Genomic DNA, 21,313 nt, shown 5'->3' with positions numbered 1-21,313 from the left:
TAAATTTGGTAAACCAAGCATGTGAAAAGATAGTTCATTCCGATTCTGCTCCCTATGTGACATATTTAATATTTATTTTTTATATCTTAAAAAGTTTTATAAAATGTCCCCTTTAAAATATACCAGTGCCATTGTTTTGTCTCAAGATGCACACAATTCATGTTTATTCTAAGTCATATTAATATTAAACGCTATTTAAATGTTCTAATTTTACTAATGCCTAATCCTGGCTTTATCTAAGCCTTGTCTATGAAACCGGGCCTAAATGAATGCAACTGAAAGCAAGGTATAACAAGAGAAGACATCCACTTTATGTGTTGCACACTATTCATCCTAAATAGTATTTGAAATTAGAATTAGTATAGGTCAAATAATGGTATGTTTAAATGATTATCCCTAAAGTAACCAAATGGACTACTATTTCTGGTACTAATGTACAGATCAATACACACTATAAGAACTAAATTTACCCACAATTCATTGCAAGAGAGAGGAGTTTAATGATGCTACACTGAATTAACACTTAAGTGATGCTTCACTAAATCAAATATATTAAATACTAAACATTGCATACTTTTCCCTAACAAAAACAGTGCTTTAGTGCATGGCATAAAGTGGCGAATTGGGATGCAGCAATTGTCTAAGCAAAAAAAAAAAAACGGTATTTATTATTACTTTTCAAATAAAATTTCTCACATTAAGTGAAAAATGTAAGTTAAAATGTTTACATATTTTAGGTGTTACCAATTTAAGTATTTTATTTTTTATTTTTTTCACCTTAAATTTTTCACTTAAAATTTAGAATTTAAGTTTATAAAACTTTATTTAGGTGTTTTTTTTAAGTACAGCACCTTTCACTTTTTTACCGTGCATATTTAGTTGATAAATATGGTCATACTTCAACGCTGCATTAAGGTTTTAAGGTTTAAACGTATATGTGTTATGTGAAGGGGTTGCAGATGCAATGGGCACCATCTCTCTCAAGTTTGTCACATTTCAATCACGTGTAGATTTTTTTTCTTACTTTTTTGCCCATCAGATACAGCCTGTTATATTAACCAATGTTTGTTGAATGGCACCGTCTAGAAGAAAACAAATGCATAAATGAAAAGCACGAAAACATTTCAGCTATGAAACTACAGTGAACAACAATCATGGGGTCTTAACATGTCAAGGTGTAACATTTGTTACTTTAAATATGGACAGTATGTCTATGGCAAATATGGACAAATATAATTTTTAAGCACATGCGTTTAATCTTTTACACAGTGCTAATGAAAAGTAACTCAACAAATGTACAGTGTAAATCAGGGCCGCAAAAATCTTAGGCAACCACCAGCAGACTTGTTGTTTTAGAAGTTTTAAGTCCATCCATGTTTATTTTTCAATCTATTTTATTAAGATACAAACAGAAAATACAGGAAATACGTACAAAAAAAAGGGGGGTGGGTGGGCTAAATGTCTTCTTTAGGCATCGTCTGTGTTCAGTGTGACCTCTCTTGGCACTAAACACATCTTAAGATTTTTTAAGGAGACTAAAGTCCTCCTGAAGCCATTTGATTAGAATTAGAAATTATGATTTAATTTAGATTTAAGAGATCCTGCAGTTGCCTGCTATTGCTTAAGTTGAAGTGGAGTTTACCCTAAATACTTGACACTTCAGCTTATACTTTTATACTGTTTTAATACTACATACACATTTCCTGTATTTTCTGGATGTATTCTGTTAAAGAGACTGAAAAAACAATTATATATGATCACTATAACAGGGCTCAAAATTAACTTTTTTATTTGGTAGCACTGGTGCTCCCAACTTGATTGAAAATTGAGGCGCACTCATCCAAAAATTATGAAGCACCACAACTACAATGTATAAGTTAAAAGATTTATTTTATTAAAAATTAAACACCACAACTGGGCTTTACACATCCTATGGCTAGGATTTGAAATTTGGTCTTTTTTGCTTCATAGGTTCCTAAAATAATCCCCAAATGCTGTTTAAATAATACAGCAGCAATAATAATTTAACAATTACAGGTAACATAATTATGATTACAATAGAAAATCTAGCAAACACGTAAAACACTGATTAATTGTGACATTACAAAAGTGACCCTAATATAAAATATAGACCCTAATATATTGGTATTGATAACTGCATTACTATGATGCTGTTACTACTAAATAGGCAAAAAAATATCAGCATTGTTGTGTTCCACCTCAACATGGAATAGGATGTTTGTCGGATGTCCCTCAAGCAGGATGCGCACATACATCATCAAACACTCTTTGACCGACAGGTCGGTGTCTCCGTCAATAATGAACACATTTGTCACAACACTTCTTGTGTTTTTGGCACTTTTGCCATGTTTAAGCAAGGTCTCGCGCTTAAAATGTGTGGATTCTGCCACCAACGCCGTTTTACCTGCAACCTCTGTTTCACAGGATTTACAGTAAACACAGTAACATCGAGCCATTTTCATAGCGGGTCCACTCGTAATATTTAAGCCACTCTCTCCAAAAGGTTTAACATTAAGCCTTATTTTCTGGTTGTGAAGTTGCATTTAAATCCGGACCGTCGTTATGAATGAATACAGTTAACATTGGCTGTATTTGGCTCGTTCTCTTCATGCTCGCGCCTCCCGCAACACAGTCTCACGGGAAGTCGTGTTATAGTAACGAAAAATTTTGATTAATTTATTCGTGTTTGATGACACGAATTTCCGCTGTTTTTCGTGTCTCTGGAGACGAATGTCTTTTTCGTCCTTCCCAGCACGAATTTCTATCAATGGCTGTTCATGTCTGTGGCACGACTTTCTTTATCGTGTCATTTTATATTTTGTTTTCTCATCGTTGTTTCCTATTTTTAAATCATTGTCGCTTGGGGTTAGGGTTAGATCCGGGGTTTGCGTTAGGATGTTATTTTTTGCATTGGTTTCTACATGTTTTTCGTCCACTTTTAAAACTATTCTCGCCTGGAGTTGGGGTTAGAGCTGGGGTTTGGGTTAGGAAGTCGCAGAAAGTGATTCTAACCCTAACCCCAAGCGACAATGGTCAAAAAATAGAAAACAACGATGAGAAAACAAAATATAAAATGACACGATAAAGAAAGTCGTGCCACAGACACGAACAGCCATTGATAGAAATTCGTGCTGGGAAATACGAAAAAGACATTCGTCTCCAGAGACACGAAAAACAGCGGAAATTCGTGTCATCAAACATGAATAAATTAATCAAAATTTTCGTTACTATAACACGACTTGCCGTGAGACTGGGTTGCATTTTTTCACATTTTCGCGCTTTGCGTACCAACGTAGCACGGCAACAAGGAATGATTGACATTTGAAGAGTTTGGTTCCGAAACGCGATAAACGCCATTTTTGAAAAAAATGAGTTACTGCCAAAATCAGTATTATATCAGGTCAGTAGTTAAAAGTAAATAATTAATTTTACGCAAAATCCAATACCCGCCATGATATTCTGTCATCTTTTCTCCCTTTTTTCCCAAAATGAGACAAACGCCACTCCTCCTTTTTTACAGAACGCAATAAATCCATTTCTGATATTACAGCGGACCATTCATTCACGCAATGTAAACAAACATGGCGGCGCGCTGAGAAAACGGAATCCTAATTTTCCTCATCTACTTTGTACTTCGTGATCAACAAACAAAACAAAATAATACTTTAATAGCATTGCCAAACATGTGATGGTTTTCTGTGACGGGAAAGAAACGTAAGCCATCAACAGCTAATAATTTCCGCGAGAGGCACTCGGTTGCTTGTTCTCCAGACAGCATCTCATGCTAAAACATTGTGTTCTTAATATAACAAAGTAAGTGTTTTGGTTAATGCCATTAATGTTTATTTTTTAATCATTGTATACCACTAGTCAACTAAATAAATATAAAATGGTAAAGATGAATGCACATTTATACATTGAATTAATAGATTTATAGCATTTTGAAATAAAAAACTGTCATGGATTTATTGCATTTTGTGGAAAAAATAATTCGTTTTTATAATAAATCTTTGAAAATCAAGTTATGGATTTGAATTTTTTATGTTTTTATAACCTAAAGATGCTATGTGAAAGTTTGTAACAGAAAATAGTGGTTTTCATCTTGTCACTTTCTTGGTATAGAAAACACGTTTTTACCGAAATTTGTCAAAATGGATTTATTGCGTTTTGGAACCAAACTCTTCATTTATATAAGCCAATCTGCGCTCTTCATTAAACGCATTTCTAATTCTAATCAAATGACTTCAGGACTTCAGTCTGCTGAAAAAAGTTCAAGATGTGTTTAGTGCCAAAAGAAGATCACACAAATTCTGACTGATGCCTGCAAGAAGATAATTAGTTCTGAAAATTGTGTTTACATATTTACTGAAATTTTAACGTATTTAAACATGTTTTTCACAAAAAAGCTTTGAGGATTAGATGAGGTAAAAATAAATTTTATTCAACTTTGTTATTCAAAACCCTTGTGAGATTATTTCTTTCATTTCATTCTCTCGTGTTCCTCAAAAGAAACATATGCGTACATTTTCTATACACACAAAGTAATGTAATCACTTTCATTTTGGGTTAAGGTTCAAATGTGTATGTTTTGTCTCCTCAAAACGTGTAAATGCATTCAACCTATCCACTCATGTATGAAATTGTCACTGAAATACTATAGCTGTGGGAAGGAGGAAGTTTTCCTCCATTAGGATCCTTTATGCTTATAGGCTTGACAGAGTTTGTTGACCCGTTCCCCTCTGCAGCATTAGCATAGTCTCTAGACTATCACTTGAACAAACAATCATGCTGGAAGATCATTTTATAAAATGTATCTATGTGCCATTAGGGTCTGCATGCTTCATGTCTGTCAATGGCATGTATAATCGATTGGTTTGATAACAAAATGGGGCCTTCTTTCACAGGGATGCACAATATTGATGAAAAATGCAATATGCGATAACTTCTTAAATACTGCACTTCACGTTATGTTATATGATCAGGCTTTGAAGGTGCCACAGAATAAAAAACTGTATTTACATGTTAAGTACATGGTAATGACATATTGTGAGCCTCAAACATGGTTGTTTCCTAATTTTTATGTAAACCTCGTGCACGCAAAAAACTGCTGGAAAACAGGCCAATCTCAACATAACACCGACTGTGATGTAACAGTCAAGATGTACGCCCCAACATTAAATTACACAAAAAATTAAGTACAATGTTGTAACAATGCTAAAAACAAAGTTGTGACTGTTGAGTTAGCGCTATATGCTAGTTAATGCTATATGCTGCTAGCGTTTAGGCTGAAGTTTTACTATTGACGTTACAGTTACGTTTTGCAGGTCCATACTGAAAAATCACAAACCTACCACTCAGAAATATCAATTAAAGGAATAGTCTACTCATTTTCAATATTAAAATATGTTATTACCATAACTAAGAATTGTTGATACATCCCTCTATCTTCGGTGTGCGTGCACGTAAGCGCTGGAGCGGGCTGCGACGCTTCGATAGCATTTAGCTTAGCCCCATTCATTCAATGGTACCATTTAGAGATAAAGTTAGAAGTGACCAAACACATCAACGTTTTTCCTATTTAAGACGAGTAGTTATACGAGCAAGTTTGGTGGTACAGAATGAAACGTAGCGCTTTTCTAAGCGTATTTGAAAGAGGAACTGTGTTTTGTGGCGTGGTGGCACTTTTGGGAGTGCTTCGACTCGGCGCAGTAACACCCTCCCTCTCCCATTTTGAGAGCGAGAAGGGGAGCGGACTTTTCAGGCGAGTCGAAGTGCTCCCAGGAGTGCTGTTGTGCCGTGGAATGTAGTTCCTCTTTTAAATACGCTTAGAAAAGTGCTGCGTTTTGTTTTGTGCCACCGAGCTTGCTCGTGTAACTGCTCGTCTTAAATGGGAGGAGCGTTGATGTGTTTGGTCGCTTCTAGCTTTCTCTGGGTGGTGCCATTGAATGAATGGGGCTAAGCTAAATGCTATCGAAGCGTTGCAGCGTGCTCCAGCGCTTACGTGCACGCACACAGATGATAGAGGGATGTATCAACAATTCTTAGTTAAGGTAATAACATATTTTAATATTGAAAATGAGTAGACTATTCCTTTAACAATCTCTAAACAATTAGGTGTTCCTCAAAATCTGTATTTTCATCTGATTCAGGCTCAAACACATAATGTCTGTTTATTAATAAGAGCTACTGACATGAGCCTCAGAGCAGAGCGCAACATTATTATTAATGACCCTTCCAAATAGGACAATAATAGACCATTTCATTCAAAGGACAAATCCTAGGTTTGTAAAAGAACATTTTAATTTTAAAAAAATAATTTTGCACTTAATAAAGTTACATACCCTCCACATAAATATCATTTAACCTATTATTTCAATGCATTCTTTTGCACTTTTAAGTTCGTAAAATCAATTAAAAAAATGTCAAACTATATTTCAAAAGTAATAATTATATAACCAACATTTCACATTCTGTTTCACTCAAAAGTCTCTGCTATCTTTAATTATGCATATTTTTTTAGAGCATTAAAGTCATTCAGTTATTGCATATTGTACATTTGCGTTATTTTGTGATCATTTAGATATCTTGCAGCCATATTTTACACAATCAGCACAATCAGGTGAAATATTCAAGCTATCATCATCTCACAAGTCTAACTACTCTGCCTCTTCGTATACTTTCCTCTTAAACATGAATATAATCTAAGTCATTCTATAAAAGTTATTAATAAATATTGCATTTGTTATTGTATCTTTACAGAATAAAACTAAACAGCCTCATGCAAAGACAAAGACTTGTTAATGTTTAATGTTCATTTAACTTTAAACAAACTGTTGCCAGTAAATAACATAAATATAAATCTACAGTAAGGTACTGGCAAACAGCTGCATAACTACCGCTAATTTTTACAGTGTACTGCTTATGGAAAGAAGGGTGTATTTTATGTCATGATTGTGATTGTAAAAAAAAGTAAATATTTTATAAAAGTCTCTGACTTACCGATCTGACAAGCTATTCACACATCTCTGATGGAGTCCTCACTGGTGACGTCCAGCAGCGTCTCTCCAGTTGTCCTTTCCAGAGCACCTCTTCATCCAGGTCCCTCATGGCAAAACCAACAGTAGAAAATTTGAATCACTATTATATCATTACAGTTTTTACCAATTGCTTACACACGTTTTCAAAACTAAGTCTCCTTTTTTCAAAACTCTACACATAATTCTCAAAACTGCACACACAAAATGCAAAGTAGCTCACATCTCCTTCAAAATGCAACACTGCATTCAAAATGCCACAAACACATGTCAGAATAAAGCATTTGCATCAAATGGCAAACACTTCTTAATAATACATTTTTGGATATACCATCTAAACACTGCTGTTCTAAATCTAAAGCTTATATCTACTTATCAATACAATGTTCTACATTGAAAGTAATCTTCTGAGAGGGGTAACACGTACACCGGAAACGCCAATGCAATGTCCAAACATTACTGTTGTAAACAGTACAAAACTATAACCATGTAACCAAAAGTATATTCTTTACAGTAGAATACAGAAAATATTGTGTGTGGGGTCCCGGTCCAGGAATTGGCAGGGGGGCTGGGGTCCAAATTGCCAAAACAGGTAATATGAGCTTTGACCTATTTATAGGCCTATCTATACTACTGTAAAGTAAAGACGTGATTGGTTAGTGATCAGATAAGCAATTAGTGTTTGCACATGTGAGAAGTGTGTCTGTGTGACCTGGTGAATAAGTGTAGCATTTTGATTGGTTGTGTTTGGAAAAGGAAAGCAAGTCACTTCCTCATAGATCTTTGTGTTTTAGGTAGAGAATTCAGCTTGGCAAAGCAGTTCATTTCACATTCAAAATGCACTACAACTAGCAAAACACTTTATTCAGGTCTCAAATCAACTCATTCTTCCAGAACACTAGCAAAGGTTGACAGACGACAAACACACTTTGTCACCCACAAAACAATGACCTAAAAAACACTAACATGTAGCATTATACAATTTTTTTCTCTGTTTATAATTTCCTGCAATGTATGTTACTGGAATGAATCAGATATGATGCAGAATTCTTCAATATTTTATGTAGCTTATTTTTAGTTTTTTTGAGTAATTCCAAAATACAAGAATTTGTATGTCACCATCCACTGATACAGATATAATAGTAATGCTTATCTGATCTGTCTTCTCCATTTGGCCAATTGTTTTTATAGCATTTATTTTTAAGATTTAAAATCCATTTCATACAGTTTTTTACAGATGCTAGGATACATTTCTCAATACTTAGGTCACTTTTGCAAAACTCTTCACACAGTTCTCCTAACAAACTTTCAGCTTGGCAAAGCAGTTCATTTCACATTCAAAATGCACTACAACTAGCAAAACTCTTTATTCAGGTCTCAAATCAACTCATTCTTTCAGAACACTAGCAAAGGTTGACAGTCGACAAACACACTTTGTCACCCTCAAAACAATTACCTAAAAAACACTAACATGTAGCATTATACAATTTTTTTCTCTGTTTATAATTTCCTGCAATGTATGTTACTGGAATGAATCAGACATGATGCAGAATTCTTCAATATTTTCTGTAGCTTATTTTTAGTTTTTTGCACTAAGTAATTCCAAAATATAAGAATTTGTATACACACCATCCACTGATACAAATACAATAGTAATGCTAATCTACTCGGTCTTCTCCATTTGGCCAATTGTTTTTATAGCATTTATTTTTAAGATTTTAAACATATTTCATTAAAATATTACTGTATAAATGTAGCAAATTGCTGTCTTATTCAGTTTTGTATTATGCTATTGTTTTGAACATATGTTTACCAGTTTTAAAAACAGTATGTAAGCATGTGCAAAGTTGGCCTGCATGTATACGGAGTTTTGGCAGTTGTTGATAATTGATCCTCAGTTTTGCCCACATAGACTTCTGTTGTGCTCACTGTATGAAGAGTTTTGCAAAAGTGACTCAAGTATTGAGAAATGTGTCCCAGCGTCTGTAAAAAAAACTGTAAAAGCAGGAGCGCCCCAAAAACGAAAATATAACACACATTTTACGCCAGACTACACGAAAGTGTACCCCTGTCTTATAAGAGTTAATAAAGTTCATTAGTTAATAGTAGTTTACTACATTAGTTAACATGAACTAATAATGAACTGCAAATATAAAGCTATTTTTTTAATTAAATTAATTTTTAATTTTAAGTAATGTTAACAAAGATTAACAAATACAGTAACAAATGTACTGCTTATGGTTAGTTCATTAACTAATGTTAACAAATAAGAATGGTAAAATGTGGCCAATAACTGCATAGGTCTATAGAAATATTATGGGGGGGGGGCTTGTGAGCAAACCAATTGGTCGGGTCATCGATATGTCCAGGTTTTTTATCAGATATGGGTGGCAACCCTAGAGTGCGCCTCAAGTTTCTACCAAAGCGCTGTCTGATACAATTTCGCATCTACACCTCATATTTTATTAATCTCTATACCTTTAACAATTAAAAATTAAAATGAAGTGATGGTCGCTTGCAGTGCACCTGTTTGAATGCTCCTCTCATCTCGATAAACTTATTTTTAGTCCTTTGCCTCGTTGCCTCAGGTTGCACAGGTCATGTTTCAGAGTTCACGCGCGTGACTGTGAACGAGAGAATCCTGGGATTTGAAGTCATGCACATCATGATGCTATTTCAGCACCATTAACTCTTTGATAGTGATCATGATAAAAGTTTATTTTTATTTTTTTAGATAATTATAACAACGACAATGAAATAATCTAATAACTAAAATTGACGCTTTAAGTAATAAATTAAAGATTTGATAAAACCTTTGGCATTTGGTAAACTTTAAAGCATGCGGGCGTTATGGCATATTGACATAGTTAAAACCAAAAGCCTATGGTTACCTTGAAAAAAAACCCCACTTGATTCTTGTAGTCTTCTACCTGTTGTGAAATGTAATCGGGTCAAAGGCCTTTTATTATCTACTGGGTGTACAGTGGTACAATGATGACCTCTAGGGGTAATGTTAGGGTATTGTTGATCAAACTGAAAGTAGCATTTGCAATAACAGACTGAAGCGGTAAAGGAAACGGTGCCACACTGAGCGTCTATCTTTGTCAGCAATACTCTAAAAACATCAAAATAAGACTCAGAGATGAATCTAGTACAAGAAGAAGTAGAGGTATGAACTTTATATTCGCTTTAAAGCAATTAAAGTGTCTGTTATTTTATTGTAAGGTAATATGATAGACATGGTAATAAAGGAAGTAGAACAATACAGTGCAACTTCCTTAACATATGGCTTGTTAATATGTGTTGAATAAAAATTGCATGATTTGAACAAGTGCATTTGTATTGTAACGAGTCGTATAGTGCAATTGATAGCACGAGCCGTTATTACAAATTTATATCAGATTTACATAATCGTAAATGCATTTGTCATCACTTAGTTGGAGAAAAGCGTAAGGCGACTGAGAGAGAAGTTTCATGGATGTATTGACATCGATAAAGCTGTTTTACTCATGAGACGATATGGGAACAATCATCAAATGGTGTCAAAATGGCTCGCGCTTATGGCCAATATTGACAGGGGTAAAGTGCAACTTAAAGCTACTCTTATTGCACGTGTTAAATATTTTTGTGTTTGCAATTAAAATACTTATATTTTTATGCAGAACTGGATGATGAGGACAGACACACGCTGAAAAATGACATTGTAGTAAAGGTAAGGTGCAGCTGTATGCAAATGCATTAAAATAGCTTGCAGCTATATTTTGCAACCTGTTTGTGTGGCCAGGTAGTGCTCCCAAAAAGTATTTAGAGACTTTAATATATATGATAAACATCATTTACAATGTATCCAGCACAAGATATTGCACAAATAAAGGAAAGAAGTTTGCTAGGGTTTATTTACAAAGTAAATATATGTCTTTAAAGTGTTTAAGAGCTATGTTAGCAGCACAAACAGATATGGGTTGGATCCTCAGGGAATACAGATATAGTTTAAAATGTAAACACAAAGCTGTCTGTCACGCTGCATGCTGGGTGGAGACGAGGGAATCGGGAGAATCAGATATAAAGAACATTTATTTACTATAAACACAGGAACAACACACCACAGTCGACAATAAAAAAGGCAGGGGAAACAGGAGAACTTATATAAGGGAGTTGATTGGGTAATGGTTGGCAGGTGACGATGATGACAAGACGAGGAACAGGTGCGGGAGAGTGAGGGATTCTGGGAACTGGAGTCCATAGGGAGATGATGGGAGAAACAAAGGGAAAACCAAGCAGGCAGACTGGAATTCTAACAGTAACCCCCCTTCCGAAACAGAGTACGACAACAGAGTAACTTCTGGGAGGGGTGTTGGTGTCCTGCAGGCTGGGACAATAGACGGGACAGGACAGGAAGCATCCAGGACGGTGCGCATGGCACCCAGAATTAGGGAAATGCAGCCTGCACAGGGAGCCCATGGGGTTGTCAGTTTAGCACGGAGCCATGGAGGGGAAGGCAGAGCAGGAAGCAAAACAACCACAGGAGACAGTAAAATGGGAGAGGCAGATGTGGCCGTGGGCATATTGCCCCCCCCAAATTTTTGGGGGGTTTACAGGGGAGTGTGTTTAGGCGTGCCAGTGGGCGTTGGGCAGAGTTCAGGTGAGCCAGTGGGCACTGGGCAGAGTTCAGGAGAGTCAATGGGTACTTTTCTGTAGTCAAGTGAACGAACACACACCTCTGGGAGACTTGGAGTGTGAGCATGCGTCTCATTGGTAAAGTGAAGGAAGGTGCCCAGACACATCCTAAGGCACGTGCCATCAGCTACCTCTAGCTCCAGCTCTGGGCAGTGGTAGGGGCATTAGGGGTAGGGGCATTGAGCAGAGTTCAGAAGGGTGAGTGTGTCTTTCGCTGGAGTCAAGAGAACGAGCACGCACCTTGCAGAGGCTTGGAGACCGAGCAGGAACCTCTTGGGAGCCTGGAGAAAGAGCGCGCACCTCGCGGGAACTAGGAGAGTGATGGTGCACCTCTTTGAAGCCAGGAAACTGAACATGCACCTCGTTGGGACTTGGATAGCGAGCGGGCACCTCTTGGGAGCAGTGCGCACCTCTCAGAGACCTTTAGAAAACTTTAGAAAGAAGAGCCTGGAGAATCAATTGTTTGGTCCCGTATTCTGTCACGCTGCTTGCTGGAATGTAGGTGCGGGGTAGTGAGGGATTCTGGGAACTAGAGTCCATGGGAATATAATGGGAGAAAAAAAGGGAAAACCAAGCAGGCAGACAGACTGGGATTCTGCAACATGATCTCACAAAGTTCCGTGGGATAGTCACGGAATTTTGTGCTAATTTTTCCGTGGCATTCTCACGGATCTCCACATTTTTCCGTGGCCCTGCTACGGACTGTCTTTTTCTGTGGCATTCTCACGGATTGGTTACTCAACTGCTTTTTCCTATTTTCAAACCATTTTCGCTTCGGTTTAGGGTTAGATTTGGTTTTTGTGTTAGTATGTCACTTAAAATATTGGTTTATACTATTTTTTCTGATTTATTCTTTTATATTTTCTTAACTTTAAACAATTGTTGCCTGGCGTTGGGGTTAGAGTTGGGTTTGGGTAGGGATGTCATTTCATGTAAATCTAACCCTAAACCGAAGCGAAAATGGTAAGATAATAGGACAAAACAGTTGAGTAACCAATCCGTGAGAATGACACGGAAAAAGACAGTCCGTAGCAGGGCCACGGAAAAATGCGGAGATCCGTGAGAATGCCACGGAAAAATGAGCACAAAATTCCGTGACTATGCCACGGAAATTCGTGAGATCAGGTTGGATTCTGACACTGTAACTGGGGTAATACCCTTTTAAAAAGTGCACTTTTGTACCCCAAGGGTCCATTTTAGTTCCTCAAATGTCCTTCTTAAAGGGTACTGTCCCAGTAAAAGCTTTTGTACCCTTTTTTTGACAGTGGCCATGCAATAAATTTTAAGTCACTTGGATAAAAGCATCTCCCATATGTGTTCATGTAAAGTGAAGTTAGTTTATATGTAGTAATACTGTGTTGCCCATTAAAGAGGACATATTATGAGACTTATTAGGATGTCAAATAAATCTTTGGTGTCCCCAGAGTACGTATGGGAAATTTTAGCTCAAAGTACGCCACAGATTATTATTACACTTTACAACATAGAGACTCAATTATAGCACTTAAACATGAAAAATAACACTTTTTTTATATTTTTATAGAACGTGGTTACGAAACTTAAGGCTGATGAACGACAAAAGGTAACATCCCAATATTATATTTAGGCTAATACTGTATACATTTGTAATCCAGTCTTATTTGATACATGTACTCAATGTCCCTTTATCCATTAAGGGGTCCTTGGCCTAAAAAGGGTTGAAGACCTGTCATATATTATATACAGTTGTGCTCATAAGTTTAACACCCTGGCAGAATTTATGATTTCTTATTCTTCAGAGAATATGTATGATAAAACATTTTTCTTTCACTTATGGTTAGTGTTTGCCCAAAGCCATTTATTATCAATCAACTGTGTTATGTAAATTTATGAGCACAACTGTACATCATATAAACCTCCCTTATGTTATATAATTATTTTTAAGTACTGCTTTTTATTGTATAGTAGTAATAAGCCAAGATTTAAAAAAAAAAAAAAATTATAGGCCGAGAACTCTGCATCTGGATCCAGTGCTACCAGTTCATCAGCAAAGGTAAAGTGGTGCTTCTGTATTTGTACATGCCTTTATGGGACAAAAACATCATGTTACACTGTAATCTGATTGTATTTCCTTTTTCCCCAGCCCAAAGAAAAGGCTAAGAAGAACCCAAAAGAAGACCAAGATGTAGTGGTTAGTTGCTTTGCATTCTCCGCTTATATTAATGATACAGTTTAAGCCATACATTCAACTTACAGTGCTTAATACCTGCAAGTTTCCATAAAAAGAGTGCATTAACATGCATAGACATGCTTGCAGGAAATTGGGGAGCGTCTACAAGTTCTGCCGTTGACAGAGGAGAACAAACGTATGTTTGACCAGGCGCAGAAAAACCAGATCCCTTCCGTCGTACATCAGTTCGCCTGTCAGTCATGTGACAAGGACTGGTGGCGACATGTCCCAGAGAGGAAAAGAGTAAGTCAATGGAGCACATCACTCGTCCCAAGTCACAGCTCTGACATACTACTATAAACTATACTTCAAAAGAAAAGGGTTTCATGCTTTAAGTATATACTTTGTCCTGTTTTAGGTGTCTCGCTGTCGACGATGCAAAAAGAAGTATGACCCGGTACCGCCCGACAAAATGTGGGGTTTCGCAGAGTTTCACTGTCCGAACTGTGCTCGTTCCTTCATGTGAGATGTTAACTTTATGTATATACAGTGTTATTGATGTTATATTAAGATTTAGAAATTAACATTTGATTTTTCTACAAGGGGTTTTGGCCATATGAATGGACGTTCACCCTGTTATGGCTGTCGTTTAGCTATATTTCCAAGAAGGATTATGCCACCAAAAAAAAGAACGATGGTGCCTGGACTCCAAAGAAAAAATCCACACAGCTGTCTAGCTGAAGACTGTTATAACAGAATGGGTAATGTAATGTTCACGATGACCACTAGAGGGCACTGCTTTATGCCTTGTGTATAATCATTGTAGAGCTGATTTGTTTTAGTTTATTATATAAGTATTGGCACACAGTACACTGCACAGTTTGTCTGATCATCCCAAAGCAACGTGTGCTCAACCAATGGTATGAATTTGGGTGTGGGACTATCTATTTGTCTGACCAAACACAGATAGGGGATGTGCAGGGAAACCTGAGTTAAACAGACTAAAAACATAAACCAGTACAACATAACTTGTCATAAATCTGTCATAAACATGACATAGCAGAATAATTATCATACTTAAGACACTACCTAGCTTTATGGGTTAACATTACATTAAACTGTCATTTAAAAGTGTTAATACTATGTCAAATAATTTTAAATACATTAACAAAATGCAACAGACACGTCAAAAGATTATATTTAACTTTATGTATGTGCACAATACATTAAAAACTGACAACTAACAGAATTTGTTCTTCCTCACAAAGAGGTTTCTGAAATTTTCTGACATAGAAGAATAAAACATTTAATTAATTTATCAAATTAATTTGATGTAATAAACTGTTTTTGCAGTGATATAGACCCAAGGCTGCATGGCTTAACCCATTAATGTACTGTTTTCATTTAATTTTAGGTTAATTGGTCTCCAAATGCAATAAGATATAATTGTATCAATTTTAATTATAATTATTATTGATAATTGATTTTATTTCTCTAACACCTGGAGGAAACTTTTTAAAAAATTGAACTGAAGAATATTCATGACGCTGTTATTAAACAATTTGACAGAGTATTCACACTTAATGATATTTTAATGGCAAATTATATTTGTATCACTGTAGTTGAGGTCAAGAAAAATATTAATGACGCTGTTATAAAACTATTTGACAGAGTATAACACTTAATGACATTTAAATGACAAATTATATTTGTACCACTGTAGTTGAGGTCAAGAATAATATTCATGATGCTGTTATAAAACTATTTGACAGAGTATTAACACTTAATGACATTTTAATGACAAATTATATTTGTACCACTGTAGTTGAGGTCAAGAATAATATTCATGATGCTGTTATAAAACTATTTGACAGAGTATTAACACTTAATGACATTTTAATGACAAATTATATTTTTACCACTGTAGTTGAGGTCAAGAAAAATATTCATGACGCTGTTATAAAACTATTTCACAGAGTATAACACTTAATGACATTTAAATGACAAATTATATTTGTACCACTGTAGTTGAGGTCAAGAAGAAAAATATTCATGACGCTGTTATAAAACTATTTCACAGAGTATTAACACTTAATGACATTTTAATGACAAATTATATTTTTACCACTGTAGTTGAGGTCAAGAAAAATATTCATGACGCTGTTATAAAACTATTTCACAGAGTATTAACACTTAATTACATTTTAATGACAAATTATATTTGTACCACTGTAGTTGAGGTCAAGAAGAAAAATATTCATGATGCTGTTATAAAACTATTGGACAGAGTATTAACACTTAATGACATTTTAATGACAAATTATATTTGAAACACTGTAGTTGAAGGTCAAGAAAAATATTCATGACGCTGTTATAAAACAATTTGACAGAGTATTAACACGTAATGACATTTAATGACAAATTCAATTTGTATCACTGGTACAAAAGTGGTCAGTTTATGTTGTCTTGGTAATGTCAAGTTGTCATGACGAAGTTTGATAATTATTCTGCTGTGTCATGTTTGTGGCAGATTTGTGCCAAGTTATGATGTATTGGTTAATGTCAATCTCAAACAATGTCATCTTTACATTAAAAATGTCATAATTGAACAAATGACACTTAATGACAGTTGTCAAAAACATGCATAAAATCTCCTTCATATTCATGACACGTGTTATGTCATGATTATGAAGGTGTCATGTCAGTCTTATTAACACCCCTTCATGTAAAGTGTTACCAAAATGTGCCATACCATTAAGTATTGAAGAAATGACACACTTAAAAGTTTTAAGTTAAACATTTATGACTCTGTCTATGTAATCCAGGCTAAAGTCTCAATCTATTTTTGAGATAAGGAGCATTAAAGATAAAGATATTAAAGTTATTTTTTACAGAATGTTTTTTACATTATGTAGCATGATTTAATAAATCACAAAAAAATACTTTTAGCTGGGTTTTCACTTTTAAGCACATGTGAGGAAGACTATACAGTACAGACCTAACTAGTAACTTTGTCCTACCCAGAGCCACATGTACCCGGTACTGAATGTGTCCACCCTCGTAGCAGACAGAAGAACAGAAAGCCCCGTGTGGTGTACCCCAGCCCTGTTCACATTAGCAGCGGATCGACTGTAAACACCTGCCTGAGTCAAGGCAGTCTGCTGGAGAGCATTAATGAGCTCATCATGGAAGACATTGAAGAAGAGTCTGATGAAGACTCGGACAGCAGCGGCTGAGACAGCAGAGAGTATCAGAAACTAGCACTTTTATTTAAGTGACAGCATTGCTTTGAGTGAAACAAGCCTAGGCTGAAACATACTTTACACAAGTATGTGAATGCAAGTGGTTGTAGCTACGCAAACTTGATTTCACTCATCAATGCACTTCAAAATATCAAAAATACAATTCAGCAGTTTAAATTCATTTAAAGTATAACTTTTGTATACTTCATCTTTCACTGCACTTGCTTCTGTGCAAGCTTACTTGTGACTTGGCATTGTGTTGGACGTTCTATAATAAAGTGCTTATGTTCCTCATGTGTAAGTCATTTTGATTCCAAAATGATTATATGCAAATTTGTTATATATCACTTTCAGCCTAAAGCAGGGGTGGGGAATCCTGGGTCCTGGAGGGCCATTTAGTTCCTGCAGAGTTTAGTTCCTACCCTAATCAAACACACCTGCATTTCATTTCCAAATAATCCTGAAGACATTCAGTGCATCTGAAACCGCTTACTTCCATACCATATAGTAGGCAAAAAGCAGTAGGCGAGGCGAGTATTATGTCCGAATTCATAGTATTCGAAAAACAATAGGCGAAAAGTACCCGGATGACCTACTACTTCCAAAAGATCCTGAAATGTTCATTCGATGAACACTTGCTATCTGGGGATCCACCAGAAGAGTAGTTATCCAACGAAGAAGGCGGCGGAGGGCTTTTGGCTGTGTCCGAAGCTTAGGCAGCTGACCTGTCGCCTCCCTACGTCATGAGGCAATGACTTTGGCGGCGTTAAAGGGACACTCCACTTTTTTTTGAAAATATGCTCATTTTCAAGCTCCCCTAGTTTTAAACATTAGATTTTTACTGTTTTGGAATCCATTCAGCCCATCTCGAGTCTGGCGATACCACTTTTAGCATAGCTTAACATAATCCATTGAATCTGATTAGACCATTTAGCATCACGCTCAAAAATATTTTAAAAAATCGATATTTTTCCTCTTTAAAACTCGACTCTTCTGATTATTACGCCAGAATGATAGTGAGTATAGTTCCTAGCCATATCTGCCTAAAAAAACTTTGAATCTGTTGGTCTTAGTACACAATGTATCTACAGAAGAGTCAGGTTTTAAATGGGAAAACTTTTTGGTATTTTTAGGCGCGATGCTAATGGTCTTCTATGAATTATGCTAAGCTATGCTAAAAGTGGTACCGCCAGACCTGGAGATCAGCTAAATGGATTCCAAAACTGTAAAAATAAAATGTTTAACTCTAGGGGAGCTAGAAAATGAGCATATTTTCAAAAAAAAGTGGAGTGTCCGTTTAAGGCAGCTCTGGGAAACGCATTCAGACAGCCTTCATAGGCAGTGTAATGGAATTCAGTTTGTAATTTAAAAAAAGAGCGCTTTGTGATAACAAATTCCAGTTTTGAAAACTACAATACTAATTTCTCGCTAAATGCAATCGAAAAGTGAAAATAAAAGTTAATTTATGCCCCAGCTGCTTGCTTGGCCGCCATTTTATTTTTTCGAACTCGACCAGGCTCAACCAATCACAATCCCGTGCACGCCCATGCATAGAATTGCAGGACAAGACAAAGAATGTATCTCAGGAGACCAAACATTGTATTCGGATGTGCCTTGAAATGCTGCCTCCAAATGAGGCATTGTAGGCCGTTTCCCAATCCGAAGGCTGCACACGTCATCAAGCCTGATTTATTTACATTAACTGAGCATTACATTCGCAAGTCATAAGCATATTACAACAATTTACTAATAGTAATAATAGTCAACTTTATAATTGTTAATTTTCTGAAATAAGACATCCTTGATAACGTATGCAGCCTGCAAATGTGACCTTCGGATTAAGGAAACAGCCGTAGAGCTTTCGAACACAGCCTTTGATTTGTTTGGAACTAAACTCTGTAGGACAGTGGCCCTCCAGGACCAGGGGCCTCATTTATAAAGCGTGCGTACACAGAAATTGGATTGTAAAATCCATGGCAAAGTCCATATTTATAAAAACTGTCTCTGACGTGGAAAAGTGCTTAGTGCCACGTCAGGGTCTGAGCAGACGTACACACTTTTGCTTGTCTGATTGCAGACGGTTTTTGGAAATATAAGCCATTATTGCTGCTCAAAATTAGGTTTAAACATTGACCAGCGCTCTTTTTTATGTCAATGACATGAATTATGCATTGTTTAAAGGCAGAGATCTGAAACTGTTTAGCTGCGTACAAGTTCAAGATAATTTGTGATTTATAGATTTCACATCTGAAAGAAAGGTTTACACACCCCTTGTTTAAAATAAACTAAGATAGTTAGAGTTTAATGCGCCCCCTGCTGGATGGGTACATTTATTTTTAATCTTTTATCACTACATTTCCTCCCTGTATTCGATCTAGGGTTGCTATTGTTTGTTTTCTAAAGAATCAAAGGGCAGGACTTAAAACCCATCATCCAATTACACAATAACACACAGCAAACCAAAGCAAAGAACAGGCAGATCCAACTTCAATGAAGTTTAGTTTATATTACATTCCCATGGCAAAACTTTGCTTTAAAAACTGTTTTGTCTAGATTTCTTAAAAATCACTTCACATTATTTAAAGCTAACATTACTGTTGAAAAACAAGCCATTCCAAAGGAAATGACACACCTTATAAACTGCTTATAAATAAAACAGATGTGAAGTGATGTAACGTCAGCCTTATGTAACAAATAATCAGTATGATATAAGTTTTAACATTTTTTCATTATGGAATAACTATTGATTTATTAATTTTTTTAAATTTTGGCCAAAGACAATGTGTTGAACTCAAGAGGACTGTAATATTGTCAGAAAAACAAGTAGAACATGAACAAAGAAAGTAGATATTGTGATATTATTTGTATGATATCACTTTGCACATCTTCTTCTTTAGTAAGTAATAATGCTTTTAGTATGACAGATAACTGTTAACTCTTTTGGTGTATTGTTGTCTGTGGAATGTATAAATAATGACACACAGCTACACCCAGCACTTACACAACTAAAGGAGTTAAATACAAAAGATATCACTTAGTACTGAGACCAAACAAGAGAAAAAACATGCTTATAAAACCTAAACCTTTGCATGATAAAACCAACTGTGACCAATTCTCCAAAAAACTTGGATGGCTGTAAAAAGAAAAGAAAAGTGCTAAAGAGGATTTTGTTTCCAACAACATACCTGATGTACTCACAGTGTGAAGCCAAACAGCAAGTCTATAAAAATGTCTTGTATTAAAAAATCTAAGTCATGATAGATTTGTTCTTAATGACAAAAGTAAGAAAATATTGAGTTTATTTCTTATATTCTTTAGGAAAAGTAATTTCTCCCATGCTAGGCTGGGAATTATTTCCTGAGTAATGTGCTGCTCTTAGCAGTTTTTTATGAAGTTACACAATATTGACTGTATAAACCTTGTTTTAATCAAATATAAAACAGTGGTCAGTCGGTGATCAAGGGTCATTTATGTTTATTTTGTACCTATAGTAAGATATCAGACGTAAAGATGTTCTTTGGTCTAAAATGTAGGCCAGAAGTTATTACGTTGCAACTTTTTAATATCCATATCTAATAGAGATGCACAAATAATAAAGTTTTCACCGATAATTGATTCTTCAGACTGATCAGCCAATACTAATAGTGAAATAGTGAAATAGTTAGAAATATTGGAGAGTTGCATGTTATTATTGCCAAATAATGTTTATAAAAAGTAAACTACCATATTTAAATGTTATAAATATGTAGAAATATTGGTGAGTTGCTTGTTTTTAATTGCCGAATAATGTTTATATAAAGTAAATCCCTGTATTTAAATGGTATAAGTATGTAGAAATATTGGGTAGTTATTTATAATTACTGTCAAATAATGTTTATGTACAGTAAACTACCATACTCAAATGTTATAATTATATTTAAATATTGGTGAATTATTTATAATTACTGTAAAATAATGTTTATATAAAACAAACCTGCATACATTAATGGTAAAAGCTCGTAGTTTCAGTAGAGATGTGTCTACAATTACTGTCAAATTTTTTTTTTATAAAGCACTAATTGTTAATATGCTTCTAAAACTTAAAATCACAGGATTATGTTTTTTTGTAAAGAATAAAAACATTAAATGAAAGGAATTTACTGAAAACAGATTGAAAAATTACATAAAATAAAAGTTTAAATCCATCTATA

At 35.3% G+C, this 21,313-nt stretch overlaps 1 protein-coding gene and 1 long non-coding RNA gene across 2 annotated transcripts; one reads left to right on the top strand and one right to left on the bottom strand.

The window, feature by feature from the left end:
* Positions 1-838: 838 nt before the first annotated feature.
* LOC129430915 (uncharacterized) lies at positions 839-9,984 on the bottom strand. Its single transcript, XR_008639672.2, has 3 exons — positions 9,582-9,984; positions 7,021-7,123; positions 839-1,082 (listed from the first exon to the last, which is right to left on the bottom strand). It is a non-coding gene; the product is annotated as an uncharacterized lncRNA (long non-coding RNA).
* An 81-nt stretch (positions 9,985-10,065) lies between these two features.
* shfl (shiftless antiviral inhibitor of ribosomal frameshifting) lies at positions 10,066-17,417 on the top strand. Its single transcript, XM_055188527.2, has 10 exons — positions 10,066-10,224; positions 10,493-10,634; positions 10,718-10,767; positions 13,276-13,314; positions 13,717-13,764; positions 13,855-13,902; positions 14,029-14,184; positions 14,300-14,403; positions 14,485-14,642; positions 16,906-17,417. The coding sequence occupies exons 1-10, from the start codon at positions 10,198-10,200 to the stop codon at positions 17,115-17,117; spliced, it is 984 nt and encodes a 327-aa protein (XP_055044502.1). The 5' UTR covers positions 10,066-10,197; the 3' UTR covers positions 17,118-17,417.
* The last annotated feature ends 3,896 nt before the right edge of the window (positions 17,418-21,313 follow it).

Source organism: Misgurnus anguillicaudatus, chromosome 19 (genome assembly GCF_027580225.2).
Source record: "Misgurnus anguillicaudatus chromosome 19, ASM2758022v2, whole genome shotgun sequence".
Lineage (NCBI taxonomy): Eukaryota > Metazoa > Chordata > Actinopteri > Cypriniformes > Cobitidae > Misgurnus > Misgurnus anguillicaudatus.
This window is presented reverse-complemented; position numbering and strand designations above follow the sequence as displayed.